General features: G+C 46.2%; 1 protein-coding gene across 3 annotated transcripts in view; it reads left to right on the plus strand.

Moving 5' to 3' along the window:
* ITPR1 (inositol 1,4,5-trisphosphate receptor type 1) overlaps positions 1–16742 on the plus strand; it is a 331898-nt gene that overhangs the window by 299188 nt on the left and 15968 nt on the right. For all 3 annotated transcript variants that reach the window (XM_049640899.1, XM_049640900.1, XM_049640901.1), the window contains 4 exons: positions 1286–1378; positions 2583–2722; positions 3282–3447; positions 6350–6510. In XM_049640899.1, the coding sequence (XP_049496856.1) occupies positions 1286–1378; positions 2583–2722; positions 3282–3447; positions 6350–6510 (560 nt within the window). The remainder of the gene's footprint in view (positions 1–1285; positions 1379–2582; positions 2723–3281; positions 3448–6349; positions 6511–16742) is intronic.

Raw genomic sequence — 16742 nt, forward strand, 5'->3', positions numbered from 1 at the left:
TAAAAGAGAATGATGACTTTAGCAGTGTAGGTATCTCCCAGCACTGAGAGCATGAATTCTGAATAGAGGGCTTAGTTGTCGCTTTATTCAAAGGGTGGTAGGATATATCGAATGCTGAGTGGGAGTGTCCAGAGCCTACACTTACTTTATTGCCTAAAGTCATATTTTAAACTAATAGGACTTATTCAAAAACAGTTTGACCATATATGTTGAAAGGTAGGAGGGTGCATCCCTCTGGCTTGGTAAATCTACTTCTAGGAATTGATCCTTAAAGGAAAAGCCTTCTGCCTGTGCATGCAGAAATGATGTGTATGAAGGATGCTGACTCCATTGGGAAACTGGAAGCAGTCTAAACATCAAGTGTTTTATTAGGCTGCAGTCCTCTGGGGTGGCTTGCCCTGCAGTTAGGACACATCTTTATAATCCTTCAATGAAAAGCACCCACAAATATATGGGAAACTGCAGAATAATAACTATAATAGGATCCACATATATATTTTTAAAAATTAAAAGCTCACATATGTCCTTTAAAATATGGAAGAATATACACCCCCCCCCCCCAGCAGTGGCTGTCTCTGGGGCTTGTTTACTATGTACAAGTTTGACAGTGTGTATTATTTTTATATAGAGCAAGAACAGTTTTGAGAATGAAATAAAATGATTATATACTTGAGTGAGTGATACCCAAGTCTTCCTTTGTGTCAATCACAATATTTTAACACCGTTATAAGTGAAATGTTACTGGTTTTTTATCAGGTAACCAGAGGCCCTGAGTCCAAGGAACAAAGTAGAATTATTATCACTGGCTGCGCCAGGCAGCCTTTTTCTAAATGCTGCATTCTTGGCATGTAATTCCAGCTTCCAAGTTGACACTGACTGAAATTTCCTGCCAACCATCTTAGGGTTCTGAACTAAACTGGTCTGGACCTTGGATTTCCGCTCATGCCTGCTGATGCTTTCCGTGCAGACTTGGTGTAAATCTTGCTGGAGTCTGTACGCTCAGTAGTATTTGTCGAAGAGTTTCAGCTGTGTGTCTTTAAAGTTGGAGAGGTGCTATTTAAGTGCGATATTTCTAGTAAGCCTACAGGAATTGACATTTCTGGCTTCTTTCCCATCCAGATCACCAAATGAAAGTGTAAATTGCATCTCTGCCTTGAATTTATATGCAGGAATGTAGGGTGTTATTTATGTAAAGAATTGTTTAATCAGCCGTGAATTGGGGACTTCAAACATTTTAACCATATGCTGCCAGATTGTTCATCATAAAATTTCCTCTCTCTCCCAGAAGCCGGAGAGAGTTTGGCAAGCGAGTTCCTGTATTCTGACGTGTGTAGGGTGGAGACTGGGGAGAACTGTTCCTCTCCTGCACCCAAAGAAGGTAGGAACGTGTAGCCTTAAGCCCCGTGTTAGTGACAGGCCCTTCTTGAAGCTTAGATGGCGCACATGACATTGGAAGCAGATGGAAGCAGATTTACTCTTGAGAAGTAAGGCCAGTAGCAAAGAGGAAAGACTGGGAGAGAGGAGGGGGATGAAAGGGAAGAAGGTCTAATAGCTGCTTGATTGATTCAGCCACTATTTCCTGGGTGCCCTCTAGTTGCCAGGGACTGTGCTATACTCTAAGATACACCAGTGTAGTGGGGTAGGCAGCCAGGCAGGCACCTTGCTGATGACTGGAGAGTATGCTAATGCTAGGAACAAGGACAGAATACAGAAGAGAGGCACCCAGCCTAATACTGGAGTAAGAGTATCCCCAAGGAGGTGATAGCTAAACTAAAATGGTAAAATCTTGGACAGAGGAGGAGGAGTGAGTGTTCCAGTTAAAGGCAATAAGGTGTCCAAAGACTTTGAGGTAGAATATACCATGTTGAGGGATACAATGATCATGAGGAAGAGTTAGTAGTAAGAAATGAAGCCAGATGGGTCATCAGTAGGCCAGATCATGAAGGATCTTACATGTTAGGCTAAGAAGGTTAAACTACATCCAAAGGATGAATGGAAGTTGTTGAAAGCCAGGAGTGATCTGTGTTTTTAGCAAGACCATTATCACTGCAACTGGAGAAAAGAACAAGATAGGCAGCAAGACATGGTTCCTTTTCCAAAAATGATGAAGAATGAATGGACAGCGTCCAATATAAAGTGATTTATCTAGAGGACCTGCTGTAAAACGTTGCTGGGTCTAGCCAGTGAGGAGCTTGGGTCCTATGGGATTACCCTCAGCTGAGAGACAAGATGCTCCTGACTCAGAGTATTAAGCAACTTATCTAAGGTCAAACACCTGTTCTGAGCTGGGACTGGAGTTTAAAATCTGAGAAGGATAGGGAATATTATAGATTTAATATAGGGAAGGGCACTTGTGACTTGGCTTGAGAAACTAGCAGGGGTTGGTGATGAAAACAGAATTGCCCCCAGGTAACCTCAGATGTTTGAAAGAAAGTATTTGATACCTGATTCCTTAGTTTTACTCTTTCTTGTTCCCGTGTGTCTGTCAGCTGGCAAGATGGCATTCAGGAAAGACAGTGTCAAAATCATGGTATGTCTTTTCCCACATGCTGTAAATCTGTTGTTTCTTACCACATTCATAGAGCTGGTCCTCACAGAAGAGACAGAGCAAGACAAGGAGCACACGTGTGAGACACTTCTGATGTGCATTGTCACGGTGCTGAGTCACGGGCTGAGGAGCGGGGGCGGAGTAGGAGACGTGCTCAGGAAACCATCCAAAGAGGTAGCTGGATCCTGACGGGAAGGCAGAGGTGGGGGGAGGTGGCTGGATCCCGAAGGGAAGGCAGAGCTGGGTGGGGGTGGGGAGCAGCACGCAGAGAGCTTGCATGGAAACCGAACACAGAGGCAGAGCTGGAGTAGTGATGAGGAGACGTGCAGGACTGGCCAGTTGAGGCTTCTCTCCCCTCCATCCATGGCCTTAGTATCAGGGTTCAGGGAAACCCTCTTTGTGGAAAGCCCCGCCCACTCCACGTACTGAAATGCTCGTGCAGGGCTGGGTCTGGCCTGCCTGAGCACATCTCCCAGACACCTTAGATCCCAGGAAGCTGTTCTTGTGCACATGCCACACAACACTTGCAGAACTGACAGTCTGGGCAAAGGGCTTGAAAAGGGACACAGTTGTGACTTTTCAAGTTTGATGCCCAATTTAACTTGTGACAGAGCAGACCAATAGGGTGAGGGTGAGCCCTGAATGTCGGGCGCGTCGAGTCCTCCTCCTGCCCTGAGCTCTGTGGGCCAGAGGACAGTGGGTCACGTTGCTGATGGCAACGCCTCTTTTCCAGGAGCCCCTCTTTGCTGCCAGAGTAATCTATGACCTCTTGTTCTTCTTCATGGTCATCATCATCGTCCTTAATCTGATTTTCGGGGTCATCATTGACACCTTTGCTGACCTGAGGAGTGAAAAGCAGAAGAAAGAGGAGATCTTAAAGACCACGTGCTTTATCTGTGGTGAGTGTGGCAGCCAGCCTCAGCAGGGAAGCGCGGGCTTTCTGTGGGAGAGGTGCTGCCCTCCTGCTCTAGCATCTCTGGCCTTGGCGTTGGGTGGACTTCGGTTCTGCCTCTGTTCTGCCGGGCAGTGTTTGCAGTGCTCGTCGATTCCCTGTAGAGGTTGCCTGTGCCAATTTGTTTTAAGGAACGAAGTGTGGGGTGGCAGGGATGTGATCGCACAGGATCGGAAATGAACATGGCTTATGGTCTTGTGTTTGTTGGGCTGCCGAGCATCTCCTGGTCCCGTCCTAAGTAACCAGAATGGAGATCTTCGTCCAGTTCCAGCCTGTGGATGTCTTCACTGCAGATGGTATCAGGCATTAAGTGAAAGAATATTCCTCTTAGAGTGTATGGTGAAGGTGTCAGGAGTCAGACCTGGGTTCTGATTAAGTCACTGCAACTTAGTAGTCGTGTAATCATGGTATAGTCCCTTCAGTTCTCTGAACTTGAACTGCTCATCTGTGAAATGGATGCAATAGTATGTACTTCTCTGCATTATTGTGGGGCTACGAGAGTCAGTTTATATAACACAGCTAGCACAGAACCTGCACATTGTAGGCGCTCGATGATGAGTAGTAAACTGTGACAGAAGAGAGGTACAGGGGATACCCAAGAAACCATTGTCACTGTAACTGCAGAAAAGTATATGTAAATGTAAACTAATCATGTAGGGATCTGGGAGCTGAGTAGTCATTTCAGGATTATTCATAATATAGTTACTGAATATATAAATTTCCTATTGGTACAGATGCTCACAAAATGAGCATTTTCCATTTCAAAACTTAAATCTTTGCTTTTTGCCCCCTGAAAACCACTTAAAGCCTTTTGTTTTGAAATAATTCCAGAGTTACAGAAAAGTGATTAGAGCAGTACAAAGAATTTCTATATACTCGTTAACCAGACTCCCCAAATAGTAATAATTTACCTAATCTGCTTTACTCATACAGTTTTTCCGAAAAGTCAGAGATTGGCTGGCATGATGTACCTTTATCCCTAAATATTTCAATATATATTTCCTAAACAGTAAGCTGTATATATACACACAGACACACGCACACACACACGCAGCATAGTTATCAAAATTAGGAAATTAACAAAGATACCATGTTATCACTCAATCTCCAGACCCTATTCAGATTTCACCCTTTATCCCAGAAATGTCCTGTACAGCAAATGAAAGCCCAGGTCACGTCATTGCATTCACTTGTCACGGCTCATTAGCCTCCATTGACATTTTTTAAGAGTTTGGTCATTTATTGTGTAGAATGTCCCTTGGTTTTGGTTTCTCTGATGTTTCCTCACAATAGAAGTGGGGTATGCATTTTTTTATAGGAACATCAAAGAAATCTGTTTTTTTTTCTCCTCAGTGCATCATTTCAGGAGGCATGAGATGCCCACTCATAACCAGTGACATGAACTCTGATCACTAGGTTAAGGTGATAATTGCCAGGTTTCTCCAGTAAGTTAGGTTTTTATCTCTTTGTAATTAAGAAACATTTTATGGGGAGATACTTTGAGATCATGTAAATACCCCACTATCCCTCAAATTAAACATTAATCCAGTAGCTTTAATGTCCACTAATGATTTCTGCCCGAGTCTTTTATTAGGATGGCTCTCCAATGATGATTTTCTCATTTTACTATTTTTGCCTTTGTTAACTGGCTTGTTCTTTTAAATAAAAACTCTCTCTTCTCATTATGTATGTATACTATATATGTGTAAGTACTTTTGGATTTGTAACAACATGGATTCCTATATTTATTCCAATGGATTATAATCCTTCAATATCATTATTTGCTTTAATAATCAGATTTCCCCATATTTGTCCAGCGAGAGGCCCTTCAGTGTGGTTTCTGTTTTACCATGGCACCATAATTTTTTATGTACTTTCCTTACATTTTTAGTTCCATGAGCTGTTCATTTCAAGCTTAACTTGTACTTCCCTGACCCAGCCATAGTATCACCCGTTTCTCCAAAAAGTCCTGGTTCTTTTTAGCAGAGAATGGTATTTGGAAGCTAAAATCTAGAAGATCTAGGATCTAGGTGTGCTCATTCCTGCTGGAGTGCCACTGCCAGATCCCAGAAGGGTTATTAGGGTGCAGATGAGGAGTACACATGTATATGCATACACCTGGGTGTTTGTATACACGTACATATGTATCGACACACTTCTGTATCTATTTTATATACATATGAAAAAGGATGAGTTCATACCCATAGCTCTAATTCCAATTCAACATTACGGTGTTTATCTTTCTCCCTTTCCATATTTGTGCTCTCTTCTTTGACAGTGAGAAATCTGGCTCCCATGATATACCACATAGTTCTTTGATCGATCCAAGAATATACAGAAACTAGTCTCACAATTGCTCACCCAGACCTCTGCAAAACAAACTTACCAGCTAGAGTTCAAAATGTGCCTAAAGTTCTTTTTGTCCTCATTCTGTCTCTTCAAAATCCTTTTAACATGTGTACATTTTGGCATCTCCTTGGGAGAAGGGACCTCACATTCACCGGTTGCCTGCTATGCATGAGCAGGTCACACCTGTGCTTATTTAAGCCTGAGCACTCCTAGAACGCAGACGGCAGTCCCCCGTTCCCTGGTGGAGCAGCTGAGGCATGTGGAGACTAAACAGTGACTGGTAAGGGGCAGAGGTGGGACTCAGACTGAAGCCCATCTCTCTCACATCCTGTGTCTTCCTGCTGTGATGTAAAAGGGAATGCATGTAGAAGGCCAACAGAATCGAACTCTTCACCAAGATGGGAGCTGGAACCACAGCCTCCTCTCTGGACAGTTCTCTCACAGATTTTTCTAGACCATGGCTGCTCACTTGGGGCCGGGGGCTTTCTGTCTCTCCTTAGGCTTGGAAAGAGACAAGTTTGACAACAAGACTGTCACCTTTGAAGAGCACATCAAGGAAGAACACAACATGTGGCACTATCTGTGCTTCATTGTGCTGGTGAAAGTGAAGGACTCTACAGAGTACACCGGGCCCGAGAGTTATGTGGCAGAAATGATCAAGGTGAGCAGGAAGCTCCTGGAGGCAGCTCGCGCTGGGGCCAGACAGCAGGTCTGTCCTCGCGGCTCACGGCCTGGTGCTGGGAGCCAGCGGGCAGGTCACACGGCAGGAAAATAACATCTCACGCTTAATGGGCTCTTATCATAGTTCAGGTATTAAACTCTAGAACTTTGTGCGTCCTCTCAAGTGAACTTCAGAAGCACCGGGCAGGTGGTATCATCTACACTTTAAAGGAGGAAACGGTGAGGCTCTAAAAGGTTCATGCACAGCCACCTAACTGGGACTGGAGTTTTCACCTAGATCTAACTCTGTAGCCTGATTTCCCATCTCTGTGTACTCAGCCTCTTTTCTTCATTATGGCTGCTTTTCTGTTTTCTCCTTAAATAAGACCTGTCCCTAAGAGATAGCTTTTAAAAATGATCAGTCTATGTAATTCAGCTTGGTTTGTTTGTGTGGCCTCGGCCTACCCTTTCTGGGAGATGCTTCGCTAATCATCATAAAGGGATCATATGACAGAGGAACTGGAATCCCAAATTAATCTTGTTGCTGTTGGGGAGCGTGACCGCCATGTCCTGGGAGGAGGGGGAGCTGCTGCAGTTTCCAGAGCACTCTTCTCAGTCCGGGCTTTGTGGAGGCACGAAACGTGTGCCATAAGAGTCCCAGGCCAGCTGTCCTTTCATACGTGTGGTTTCTGAACTTCGTTAAAACGTTCAGGGGACTCGGTAAAGTGAGGAGGCATGATCTGTGAAGTCTGGGGAGCCTTTGTGATTTGCACTAGCTCACTTGGGGGAGAGGGAGCCGTTAGCTCGTAAGAAAGACTACACAGTTCGTTGACTCTCCTTCCAGTTGCCAAGGACTTAAGCATTCAGCCCGATAATGAGTTATCCTAAATGAACCCTTCTGTGTTTTTTATGCAGATGTGATTTTAAAGCTTTTTATCTAAAGAAATCTCAGGTGATGTGTGTTCGTATAAATATCATTGTATGCAGTAGATGCAGCCAGGTTCGTTCTTTTCTTGCCGGCAGGTCAGCAGTCACATGGTAATAGTCTTGAAAACCCCCATTTGACACCAGCTCAAAGGACTCTGGGTTCTGGAAGGCTTTCTGGGGATACTGTGCTGTCTGTACCTTTGCGGTCCTTAAAGTCTAATGCCATGCTTCTGAAACTCAGTGTACATACAAATCATCTGAGACAGGCTTGGAGTTTTGATTGTGATTCAGCAGGCACTGTCAGGACTTGAGGTGGGGCAGCTCCAGCAAGCTACCGGGGGGTGCCCACGCTGCTGGTTGGCGGGTCATGCTTGGAGTAGTGAGAACCTAACTGAAGAGACAAAACAGATGCTGATTTGAGAAATGATCTAAACTGGTGATGTGGGTGCTAAGGACAGGTATTCCTCATACTCTGTAAGCATTTAGCATTTTCTGTCTTGTAAAGCTCTTTCACATATTTTACTGTGTTTGTAATTAAAATTACCTTAAGTGGGGAACCAATCCGAGAGAACTTGGAGGTTCTCTCCAAGAGAAATCGATGAGGCTTGATAGAGGAGATGACTTTTAAGGGGTTTTGAAAGAGAGAGAGTCACCAATTAGCAGAGGTGGGGGAGGGGGAAAAAAAAAAACATAGAGAATGAGAAAAAGATGCGAGTTCCAGAATGCGGTCAATAGATGTTCTCTCTTACAGATGAAAGCCACGCTCAGGGTTAGGTAGCTTGCCCAGAAGGAGGGAACGAGGGATCGGGGACGGGACCACAGCCACGCTAGACAGTAGACGAGGAGGGAGCCGGCAGCACTGGGCTGGCCTGGGACGGGACTGGTTTTTAAGATTAGGAATTCTGGTGGTCGCCAGTGCAGATTTCCCGTTAGGTCTCCAGGGTCAGGACACATCAACTGAAAAAGTTCTCAGTGCCTTTCTTTTCCTGCAGTTGTTGATGTTGCCAAACGAAGACATTCTGTCAGCATGATGCTGACAGAGACTGGTCTGCACACACACATAAGTCGCTTCATTTGCATTAAGTCCTGTAATGCAGAGAGGAGAGGACCTCTAGTTTTTACCCTTTCCCGCATTCTTTTTCTCCCTCACTTTGTGTGCTTCTCTCAGAAGTGTTTGTGTCCTATCTTTAAGTCTTTAGGGTCCAGTTTTAAAGTTTTCTGTTAATCCCCTTACTTTACAGTCAGAGAAGATTCTGTTGCGCTTTTAGGTTTCTGTCTCAATCACGTAAAGGGGCCTTGTGAGCTGTCACCTAGTGAGGATTAAGTGCCGGAAGTCACCACCCAGCCTGCTCAGGGCCCACTGCTTGGCCATGCTTTGAAAAAAATCCAGCATTCAGTGTGCTTTCCTCATCCACATCATTCTTAAATTGTACAAGAACTTCTTGTCAAAAGACCTAAAAATATGTAGCATCAAAAGATTGTTAACTCTGAAATGTCAGAGTTGCTGAGGAACCAGACGTTTCGTGCCCTTAGCGAGGGCTCAGGAAAGCGTTAGATCCCCTGGCTGAAAGGCAGTGCCTTTTGCCGACACCATTTTCAATGGTGCCTAGTGTTAAGGTTGCACGCATCCCTGCTAGGGACTCCCCGGAGAACACTGGCCACGGGAGGTTGGGTACTGGGGGTGTTCGGCTGGAAGTCCGTGGGAACTCAGAGCTGCGAGGGGCATGCCCACATGGTGGACCCATTCAGTCATACCCTGCGGGGCAGCCACAGCCAGGAGAGGAGATCCTCTGAACATTCCCCCTGAGGAGGCAGGCATCCTGCCCTCTACCCGGGGAGGAAAAGCCAGGTGATCTCTCTGAGAAGCCACCTCTATTACTCTGGGATCAAGGAGAGAGAAGGGCAGCTAACCATGTCAGAGATGGAAGAAAGAGTCAGCTGGCCGCTCACGTACTCTTTCACTTACCTCATGTCCCAAAAGATCTCAGTGAGACCGGCTCTTCTGGAACCTGGGTTTCTCAGGAAAACCACCTCTTGCCCACTGGCTGGAGGCCGGGGGTCTTTAGCTCTCCCTCAGCTCATGAATTAAGATCCCAGAGACTCATTAAGAACTGTGAAGTACCAGCTGCCTATAGACAACCCAAAAGCCTGGAGCAGAAGAGGCCCCAGGTGGTCAGTGCAGAGGGGGAGGAGCTTCACAGCTGCCCTGAAAACAGCTCCCTGCCGACAGGGGTGTCAGGGAGGGCGAATAGGTTTTCATCTCAAAAAACAAGGAAACAGTGTGTTTCTTGCCATCTCGGGAGGGGAAGAAGGAGCGTGTGAAGATCACGGTAGAGTACTCAGCACCCACATGTTCACCCACAAATTAACTCTCATCTAAACAGAAGAGAAGATTGTATATTCTCTTCTCTCTCCTTGCCCTCTCTCCTTTCAGTAGAGATGAGGCTATCCCTGGCAGAGCCAAGGCCAGGCTGACACCTCCCATGAAGTCCTTCCTCCCTAAGCATTGGATTTGGAGGCAGAGAATCCAAGATGTGAGTTTTGACTCTGCTCCTTCCTAGCCATGTCGCTCCAGGAAGTCAGGGGACTTCCCTGACCAGCTGAGTTACTGTCTGTAAGTGGGGTTAACACCACCTCACAGGTCCACTGGGTGGTGGGAATGAGATGAATGTGGGGAACCCGGGGGTGGATGACAGAAGGGCCAGATGGACGGACAGAGCAGTCAGCAGGGAAACAGAGTGCAGTGCTGACAGAGAGCTGACGCAAGCATCGCGTCCTACACTTCCACAACTGTGTAAGATGTCTTGGCTGTTGGCACACTGTTGCTTAGAAAAGTCAGAATGGGCATCCTGACTCCAAGAAGTTCCTCCCATGGAAAATTCCGGCTTCTTCATGGCTCTTAAATTTAACATCTTAAGTGCTGTTAAATGTTGAGATAGGACAAAGTTGACAGTAGCATTCGTTCTCCATCGAACTGGCCTCCATACTTGTGACTAAACACACAATCTGTGTGTCTAGAGGTGTCCTCCACTCACATTCACAGCCCAGGACCAGGGGTTCAGGTAACTTGGGGAGTGGCCCCTGAGTTCGGTATGTTGGGTTCTGTCACGACTGGACTTGGCTCCCTGGTGGATTCGTCCCTCGACTCCACACACGTGATGGGAGGTGGGCTGTAACCAGCGCCTCAGAGGGGAAGTGAGGCCTCCCCTGTGACTCTTTACGGATCGCCCAGTGTCACTCCTTCTGGAGATGCAATCTCAGATTCGTTGACTCAGGCCCCAGACAGAGCTGTACTTTCAGAGAAATGTGACTACGGAATGACCTCACTCAGCCCTGGCAGTTCAAAGCAAGAGAAAAAACCCTGAGTTTCCTTCCTCTCCCCATAGGAACTTGATTTTTGTGCTACCATGTGGAGTTTTAGTGATAGCCTTTTATGATAAGCAGTTTTATTAGCCCTGAACTGCATTCAAATTTTCACAGTAATTTATGTCGCACACTTTTTAAAATTTTTTTTTTTAAGGTTTAGTTATTTTTGAGAGAGAGCACTAGCCAGGGAAGGGCAGAGAAAGAGGGAGACACAGTCTCCAAAGCAGGCTCCAGGCTCTGAGCTGTCAGCACAGAGTCCGACGTAGGGCTCAAGCTCATGAACCTGTGGGATCATGACCTCAGCCAAAGTCAGACGCTTAACCCACCGAGCCACTCAGGCGCTCCTGTAGCACACGCTCTTTTTCAGTAATTCAACATTCTTTGATTTGTATCCACTGCTGACTGAAATGAGAATTTGTTAGTCCATAGATAATGACACAATCAGATATATTTAACCTGGATAAGTGATAAATTAGTTGTATCTTTGCCTGAAGGAATTTAAATACTGCACATTGGGCATGTCGTACATAAAAGATCACATAGATGATTCCCAGCAAAGATTCAGCAGCCCAATTTTCTGTGACAGTCAACCTCAGGAGAAAAGCCAGTGCTTACTTTGTTAAGCAGAATAAGTTATTCCTGAAAGTTAGAAACTCCAGGAATATTAAGAAGGAAGATTGGTAAAGACCAAACTATAACTTAAACTATACAAGTACAGATTTTATTAATGAAATCTAGATTTCCCCTCTGTACTTGGAATTCTACCTTCAAAAATAAGTTCTACTTTCAGAGTTGTGTTTTTGAGTGAATTGCAGGGTGATAAGAGAGAATGCTGTGGGTCTGATTTCAACATCCCCTGCTACCTGGAGCTGCTCCTGACCCTTCTCTTCTCCCATATGGCATGTTAACTGACCACCGGGCCAGCTGGGGAGAACCCTCTCCTACCACAGCCTGAGTGTCCTAAGAAAGGCTGCTTCCAGAGGAGTGGACTCTGCTGTGCTCTGCCGTAACAAGACAGACTGGATAATAACTCTGATAACAGGCCATGTTTAATCATTACGTACTGAAATAAATGCTTTGCACACATGATCCCAATTACTCCCCATAACAGCATTGTAGATAGCACCATTACCATTTACAGATGGGAAACTGGGGCCCAGAAAGGTTGAGAAGCTTCTGCAGGGTCACCCTGCTAGGAAGGGCTGGTGCTGACAGAACCCACCCTGGGGCTGTCCTGACCTGTGCATATACAGTGTGGTTTCCGTCTGCGTTGACACGCAGCCCTCAGTGTCAAGAACCTGCAGCTGTTGGTCAGGCTGAATCTGGTTTTCCTGCCTTGGACTGGCTCATCCCCCAAGGGCCTCCTTCCATCCGGGTGGTGCTGAATTAGCCACCTTCAAAAGAGGCAAGGCCCAGCAAAGGCCCCAATGGGGCTAGGGAGAAGGGTGAGGAAGACTGACCCCCTGGGTGATGCTGAGTGGCTAACGCATAAATCAACGAGATAGAAGCTCTGTGCAGTAGATGAGTGTTAATTCCCTGAGCTGCCGCCAGCACAGCTAGTTAGGGAACCCCCTTGAGTCGAATACTACAGGGGGTTATAGGAATGACGGGAGTTCAGGAAAGGCAGAGCCAACTCTTGCGAAGGGTGTATCTGAAATTACGTGTTAATTCTAACTCGGTAAAATCTGATCAACCTCCTTACCCTCACCTGAGCCTGGAACAGGGAATGCTCATTCCTTTCGTGGCCATTATTTGAGGGGGGAGAGGTGTCTAAGGTAAAGGGGAGGGAAAATTCACCAGAACCATAGACAGACGGGCTTCCACACCCAAGTGACTCATCTGAATGGTTAGAACTCCCTGATAATTAGAATGTCTGATCCATCATCCTTTAAGCCTGGTGCTGACTTTTTCTCATAGTGAGAACAGACCACGCTCTCCGTCCCTCCCTCCCTCTTCCTCTCTCTCTCTGTCTTCCTCCCTCCCTTCCCCACACATGCTCTCACATACTATTCCACTAGAGATTTCTCAATTTGTTCCAGCTTGTATTAATTCACTTGACCTCTTCAGAAACTAGTTGTATGGGGATATAAAAGCAAAGAAACAATCTTCTAAATCAAAAGTAGTGTCATGGCAGCTGGTGAAATGCTGTTAGAAAATAGTGCCTTCTTTCACATAGGAGGAGAGAGTCCAGGAGCCTCCATTCCTGGAAAATGCTTTGCTGAAAGCCCTTTTCAATTTGCATCAAAAAACTATGTAAGAGGTGGCTCAGTCAGTTAAGCATCCGACCCTTGATTTAGTCTCAGGTCATATGTCATGATTCATGAGATCAAGATCCGTGTGGAACAACACGCTGACCGCACAGAGCCTGCTTGGGATTCTTTCTCTCCCTCTGCCCCTTCCCCACTCGTTCCCACGATCACATGCTCTGTCTGTCCTTCTCTCTCAAAATAAAGAAATATACTCTTAAAAAAACATGTAAGAGGGAGATGTTTTTGCTAGAAAATACCTCCAGTTAAATTTTCCAAGCAAAGAAATTCTCTTAGCAAATAAAGCACTACTAAACATCGATGAGGAAATACTGTAAGAAGATTCAAAGCCATAGGGCATCTGGCCTTAGCAGATCATGTTGATCTGTATTAGCTAAGAAGACACAGGAAGCAAGCACGTCAGAAAGCAGTGTGTTAACAAGGGCAAAAGATCAGAATAGGAACTGAATTACCTACATGTCACCGACTTCTTTTAAGAGGGGAAATGACCCAAGTCTTGCACCTTTCTTGACCCAAGAGAGAGCCTTGGTGCTAGAAAATCTGCAGGCGGGCACTTGGCGAAGTGAGGGCAGCAGCTTTCTGCCCGAGGAGCTCCATGAAGGGACGAAAGGAAATAACTCAGGACAGAAATGGAAACCAGGAATTACTTGTGTTTCATAATCAGATAAGAGCGAGTCCGTCTGTAGGGAGGGAATGCTGGTAGTGGTCTTGTGAGCAGAAAAGTGAACGTAAACGTCAACCCGAAGGGTCTCAGCTCAAGGCAATGAGAAATGGGGAGTCCCTAGTAGCCAGGACTGAGAGTACAGTGCCAGAAGAGGTCAGCAGGCTGTACACCCACCTCCCCACAACCACCTGCCTCATCGCGTGCCAGGCGGGCATGTCCTGGCTGGTGATTGAGTGACATGGAAACCCTGTGCTTTCGTGCAGATGTGCAGTAGTGGATTCCGACTTTTTTTTTTTTAATTTTTTTTTTTTTAACGTTTATTTATTTTTGAGACAGAGACAGAGCCTGAACGGGGGAGGGTCAGAGACAGACTAGACACAGAATCGGAAACAGGCTCCAGGCTCTGAGTGGTTAGCACAGAGCCCGACGCGGGGCTCGAACTCACGGACCGCAAGATCATGACCTGAGCCGAAGTTGGACACTTAACCGACTGAGCCACCCAGGTGCCCCGGATTCCGACTTTTATTCTGGGATTCCGGTGAGGTTGCTGAGAGGAAGAGAGTGCCTTCATCAGTTCCAGGGACAGACATTTCAGTGCTGGTAGTGCTGCATCATCAGCTTCCCTGTCTAACCTGGGGGGCCACAAGCCTTGATTAAATGTCCCTCAGGCTCCGAAAGCCCTTTGCCGTGGGTGTGGATACAGCCCGTGCTGTGCTCCAGTACAATTCCCAGAATGCTTTCTGAAGTTAGCTGACACCATGGCAGAGCTCGAGAATATTAGAGCAAGGGAGAAGTGGAGAGGGATTTGGCATTTGCCGTTCGGTGGCTGGAAACAGCGTGTCAGCAGCACCGGACTCGCCTCCCAACCAGCCAGACATGCTCGCGCCCCACCCTCTGCACTTGAGCTTGGGTTTCTGTCCGTGGCGGCTGCACAGAGCAGTTGCTGAGCTATGATTCCCCGCCCAGGCTTATCACACGCTCTGCCCTCTAGTCTAGAGGCTAACAAGTCACCCCTTGCCCTGCTGTGCACTTCACGGGTGCTTGCTTCTTCTTACGAAGCACTTGGCATTGGGACCCTTGGTCTGCACTGACCTCCCAGCTCTCTCTGAATTTTCCACACTCTGACCTTCATAGAGGGTGTGCAAGGCACCATTGGTAAGAATGAGTGGAACAGAGCCATAATCGGAAAGGATTATCTATGCTCACTTAGAGCCTGTGCAGAATCTGAGAGAGGTATGTAGCAACTGTTGGATCATTCAGCTGAGGACTGCCTCCACCACTGGTGACAGTTTCCCCATTGTGAGCTAGTCCAGGGATGTATGTAGGAATTGATGTGTCTGTACACGCTTGTATTTGTATATACATATTTGCTCACATATTTCCCCCAACTCAGCAGACATGAGAAGTGCAAAAACGTATTTTCCTCCCCTCCACATACTGGAGCTGCCTCCTGCTCTTTCCCCCAGTACAGCGCCCACTGAGCTGCCTTCCTTGCCCCCTGCAGTCTCAGACGCCCTCACTGCACTTAGAGTGTAGTTTTCCCCTGAATCTAAAGACTAACTGTACCTGATACAGCTTACCTGACCACAAAATTACAGTATGTAATGCATATAACACAGAAAATAATATAGACTGTTTATTGGTAAGGCTTCTGGGCAACAGTAGGCTAATTGTTAAGTTTTGGGTGAGTCAGAAATCATATGCAGATTTTCACCTGTGGGCGTCAGCACCCTTAAATCCCTGGGATGTTCAAGCGTCAACTGTACATACGTTTAGGATTCTTTAAGATATCCCTTTATAATGAAGCTGGCTAACAAGTCACTAAGCAATGTGAGAATGAGGAGTTATTAGTATTTAGGTACGGTCCTATGTATGTGCACATTACACAAGTGGACAAGGCTCTCAGTTTCTCCTTCCACACACCCACTTCTTCTCAGGGCCTTGGTGTGACCCCCATATAAAGTGAGAAAGTTGAATCAGGGTCTCTTAGGCCGTCTTTAGCATTGTAATTCAGCGAAGCAACTTGCAAAGCAGTGGTAGGAGTCCGTGAACTACTAAAGAGGGTCTCTGTCTAGAGCAGGGATGAGGGTGTCAGGAGGGAGAGAGGACGCCTGTGTGAACAAGCCGGTAAATCTTTGGGGTCAGGGTGCCTGGGTCAGGTCAGTAAAATGAGGGATTTGGAAAGGACTGAGGAATTTAGAGAGCCTGCACACAGCTGGTGATCTCTTTCACTCTTAAGAGCTGGAGCTCTGTGGCACATTTCCTCCAAGCCACTCCCATGTCAGTAACAGTGCCAGTGACTTGCCCCTCAGCTCTCACTGGAGTCGTATCAATGGTGAGGGAGATGACATTTTTCTCTTTTCTGGGAGTCTATCTAGGCAGGGCTGACCTTAAGGAAAACCATTTCAGGCAAGAGTTTGACAACATGTAGACCTATAGGATGACTAACACTGTTCAATGGAACATTGTTGTATACAAAGCAGCTTAAATACAACAACCTTACAATAGTGAGGTTTATGAGTGTATATGTATGTGTATATATATTCAAAAATCCCAAGTATTTTTTCCTGAAACAACAGCAAAGAAATTTGGAAAGCTGTTTAAGTAGACTTATGGAGAAAGTCATGGAATCCAGAAAAGAATACAGGAAAAAAACAATAAAAATCGCTAAAATCCCATACATAACCTCTGGGAATGTTCTGCTAGATTTCATAGCTAACTGAAAATGCTGGGGAAGCTGCCGGGGCAAAGGGTCATGAACCAGCTTGACCGGGGGCAGGTTACCCTAAGTGTTCTCTATTAGGAACCTCCAGTGGGTCAGCCATGCCTTGTCTGACACCGTCTGCCAGCCCCACCTTTCTCTTCTGTGTGGCCCCTGGCTTCCTCACTTGGAGTGGCAAGCATTGCTTTCTCAGAGTCTCAGTGGGGGCCCAGAAATCGCTTCACCTGAGGGTCTACAATGACTTAAACCAGTGATTCTGCAGCTGGCTTTTCTTAGGGATTTCATCA

The sequence above is a fragment of the Panthera uncia genome, chromosome A2, assembly GCF_023721935.1.
Source record: "Panthera uncia isolate 11264 chromosome A2, Puncia_PCG_1.0, whole genome shotgun sequence".
NCBI classification, from domain to species: domain Eukaryota; kingdom Metazoa; phylum Chordata; class Mammalia; order Carnivora; family Felidae; genus Panthera; species Panthera uncia.